This window comes from Coptis chinensis, chromosome 7 (genome assembly GCF_015680905.1).
Source record: "Coptis chinensis isolate HL-2020 chromosome 7, ASM1568090v1, whole genome shotgun sequence".
Lineage (NCBI taxonomy): Eukaryota > Viridiplantae > Streptophyta > Magnoliopsida > Ranunculales > Ranunculaceae > Coptis > Coptis chinensis.
The window spans coordinates 4,407,920-4,411,834 of NC_141462.1; the positions used below are offsets into that span (position 1 = coordinate 4,407,920).

At 36.7% G+C, this 3,915-nt stretch overlaps 1 protein-coding gene across 1 annotated transcript; it reads right to left on the bottom strand.

Moving 5' to 3' along the window:
• Positions 1 to 1,840: 1,840 nt before the first annotated feature.
• Positions 1,841 to 3,605, bottom strand: LOC147485384 (F-box protein At3g07870-like). The gene has a single exon (XM_086571475.1). The coding sequence runs from the start codon at positions 3,431 to 3,433 to the stop codon at positions 2,168 to 2,170; it is 1,266 nt and encodes a 421-aa protein (XP_086427601.1). The 5' UTR covers positions 3,434 to 3,605; the 3' UTR covers positions 1,841 to 2,167.
• Between the last annotated feature and the right edge of the window lie 310 nt (positions 3,606 to 3,915).

The following is a 3,915-nucleotide window of genomic DNA, read 5'->3' on the forward strand; positions in this document are numbered from 1 at the left end:
AAAAATTAACAAGCTCAAAATCAGTCAACCAACTATAAGATTGGTAGAAAGATACCTGAAACCGTGACATTATTAGAAGTGTTGGACGATGCAGAAATGTGCTAGTATGAGCAAAAGAGGAGAATGAATATTGTTGCTCTGATCATCTTATTTTATGCCTCACAACTTCACAATAGTAGATTATGAACTTGGCAAATGTTCTATGTTACACATTTCAAAACTAACACATATAAAGCCAACTCGTACTTACTAAACTCAATACTCTAATGCCAAAAGCAGAAAGTCGTGCGTGTCATTTGAAACAAATAACCTAAGCTTCTCTTTGCAAAAAAAAAAAAAAACAAAACAAAAACAAAAACTACGCCTCTCCAATACTATACGCTAGACTGATTTTTACAAAAATGTTAATGGCTTATTTGACTTCTCACGATTATCAAAGAAAAATATATTTGACTTCTCACAACAACTTATTCACCGAAAAAGACTCCTTAACAAAACAAGGAAGTTTCACTTCTAATATTTTCTTGAGGTTCTTTTTCCAAAGAAGAAACTCACAACTCTTTAATGAATTTACTAATTCGATTTATATACCTACAGGATACAAGTCTACAACATCATGACGATCTTCATAAGTTCATATCATCAAAGAAAGTACTGCAAAAATATTTTAAGGATGATCACATGGTAATGCAGACAATTGATACTACTTTTTCTTGGGACATAGTATTTGTCTTTGATGGTAATATCCATGATGTTGAGACATTTTTTCTAAAATTGTTGACACTCATACAAAAAACTGAAATACTCCTACAAAAACTGAAATTACTACGCGCTTGTAGCCATTGGATTCATATTAATACATCATAATGTCATTTGTGCAGTGGACTATTGGATTGTATACACTTCACATTAATTCACTCCGAAATTTAGTGCGTTCATAGAAAACCCATTTGTAAACAAATTGACTGTCATATCTTTTTTGGTGTTTTTTTCTTTATAAAATTAGGTAATAATAAACAAATATATGGATAAATTACAAAATATGAGGCCTTCCAAATTTGAGGCCTTAGGTGGCCACCTAACTCGCCTAAGGGTTGAGCCGGCATTGCCCAAAACCCAACTAGGTTGGCACCCCTTAGGCCACTTATCACCCAGCTATATAAAATAATGGTGAGAGGATCTCGTTGAAGGATTGTAAACTAAATAACATCAAATATCAGGAAGCAATAAAATTAGAAGAGGAAAGTAAAAACATGAAAATCTATTCCAATAAAAAAAACTTTGCACTGATAACAAACACAGAGGGTAAGTGAGAACGCCGCCAAATCGTGGGAGTGAAAAACGGATATATGAAATATAAATAAATAACCTTGCTAACAGGACCGAATAGAGGCAATATTTTTAATTTCTGATGATACAGATTGGAAAATCGGAATGTGGACTTCTTGTCTTTCAGGCGTAGGTTAATTTGTAGTCTGAACTCAAAACCAAGGCAGTAACATAATAACATCAGCTGAAAAATGTTAATTTGAGTAGTAGCTAGTCTAATATCATGTTCATTCTAAGTGCTATTGATGCCTGAAAAGTGAAAACTGAAACTCGTCCGTTTCATCAGGTAGAATGCAAGCTAGAACGAACTGGTTTCATTCTCATGGTTGAGACCTTTTCCCCCTTGCCTATACTCCAAATACAACCATCAGAGATTTTTACAGGCCACCCTACGAACTCCTTTCCAGAACCAGGATGCATAAGGTGGTGGATTCTGTTTTATATCAAACCAGTTCCTACTATAGACAGCATTAAAAGTGCTAGCCCACATGGAGGTTTTATCAGTATAGGCTTTCCATGCAAGTTTTGCTATCATAGCTCTATTCATATCTTGTATCTACATTCTTGAAACATTACTGTACCGAATTGGCATATGCAGAAAGCTGGAAACATAGAAAATACTGAAAACTAGACTTCCCACATAAAAATGGAAATTTAAAAGCATTTTGTTCACTAAAAGGAAGTAGCAACAGTTGCGTCCAGTACTCCAGTTCACTCTAGGTTTAATTTGAAGACTCTTCGTGATTATCTTCTGAATGTTCTCAACTGTCCAATCAATTTCATTCTTTAAGGAAACCCATAACACACATTCGAAGCACATATGTGCTTTGGCTCTTCTTCAGGTTGCCCCATTTTTGTACTTGCCTTCATCCTCTGTCTTTTCACAAGAACATGAAGTAACCGTAACAAGGCTTTCCACATATGCATGGACGTCAATCCACCGAATGTTTCCAGTATCATATTCATTGAGACTGTTGCTTATTGGCTCATATTCATACAGATGACTTCTAGGTGCCCGCCCAAGTACATATCCCGACTTACGCATAGGTTCTAATAAAATTTCACCCTTCCTACGAACAACTAATGGTTTAATTTGACAACTACGCCTCGATGGAAAGCAAATGGAGAGTAATTTCGTCCAAGACTCCTTGACGCCATACTGTTTCATCAACCAAATATCGGCGTACTCACCATAATATTTTGTACAAGAGAGACATCCTTGTAGCACCCCCAATCTTTCATTTGTTTGCCTATGAGAACTAAACTTTGGTACTTCCTCAAATTTTTCACTCCTAATATCAAAGGCCATAATGGATTTGTCATCTGTTATTTGCGGATTGTGATCCCATCTAGATTGGTCAGTCAATCTAAGCCAATGAAGAGCTCCATTCAGGTATGGTATACTAAACGATTGAGCAAGGTGACAAGGGATTTCAATCCTTCTCCACTGTTTGGTGCCTAGTGTATATACGTGGAGATCACAATCACCAGGATCACCAGTGTTAGCAGAGCTAAAATACATATCCACTCTTACAACTTTATATTTGTCGCTATGAGGATCATGACCAAAGCCTATTCCAAACCACTGGTTACAATAAGCAGGCCTCTTTTTAATTAAATCAAAAGGAACCGAAATATAGTCTAAGGTAGCTGGATTGCATATAACCACAATGGTCTTGTAGTCCGATAAACACACCAATCCATTGCACGAGCCGACAATTAAGAGTTCGCAAGGAAGTGAAAGTTTGTACCTATTCGCCATACTACTAGATGTCTGATTATAGTAATCTAACGAACTTAAGCTGTAATGTTTATTTGAAACTGTAGCCAAGATTATCCTTGAGTTATTTTCATTCGCCCGATCAAGTTGCAGTTGAACAAAATAGGGGCTGGTAATCAATTTAAGCAGATACTTGCAAAGACACTTACATTGCAACAATGACTTAACTGGTAATCTTGCAAGGATTTCGATAATGATCTCTTCTGGGAATGAGGCGTGCCATATGTCGATCTCGCTCTTTTTTACGGCTGCTCTTCTTCTTCTTCTTCCTCTTCGTGTTATAGGTGTACATGAGACTAGACCTCGAAAGAAACGAAGGAACATTACGGAAACTCACTGATCACAATGGTTTTGGTTGGATACAAGGGCGTGGTTCCTTGAATTCCCAATATGTAGTTCTTCCACATCGATCTCTTAACAATTCGATTACCATTTTTGTTACGACCTAAAAAATCCCTAGCCCTCCTCTTTTCTCCCTCCCCTTCTTCTTCACTCCTCTTTTTCTTTTTATACTGCTGTCCTATGGGCCTCATCTTGTTAATTTGGCCCGTGGTGCCAAGAAACCAGAGTTCGTTTTACTATTTCCACTTCTACAAATTCTGAACCGCAATTTACATTAACAACAACAGTTCTTTTTTACAAGTATTCCAGCTCCACACAAAATTATCTATTATTACTTAACAACGTTTTTTACTAGCAGCTAGAGAATTAGTTAAGTCACAGGAAGCAAATAACAGCCTTGAAAGAGAACGCCCTTACAAGACTAGCGTGATGCTACTATCTTCATATGATTGCCCAAGACCAAC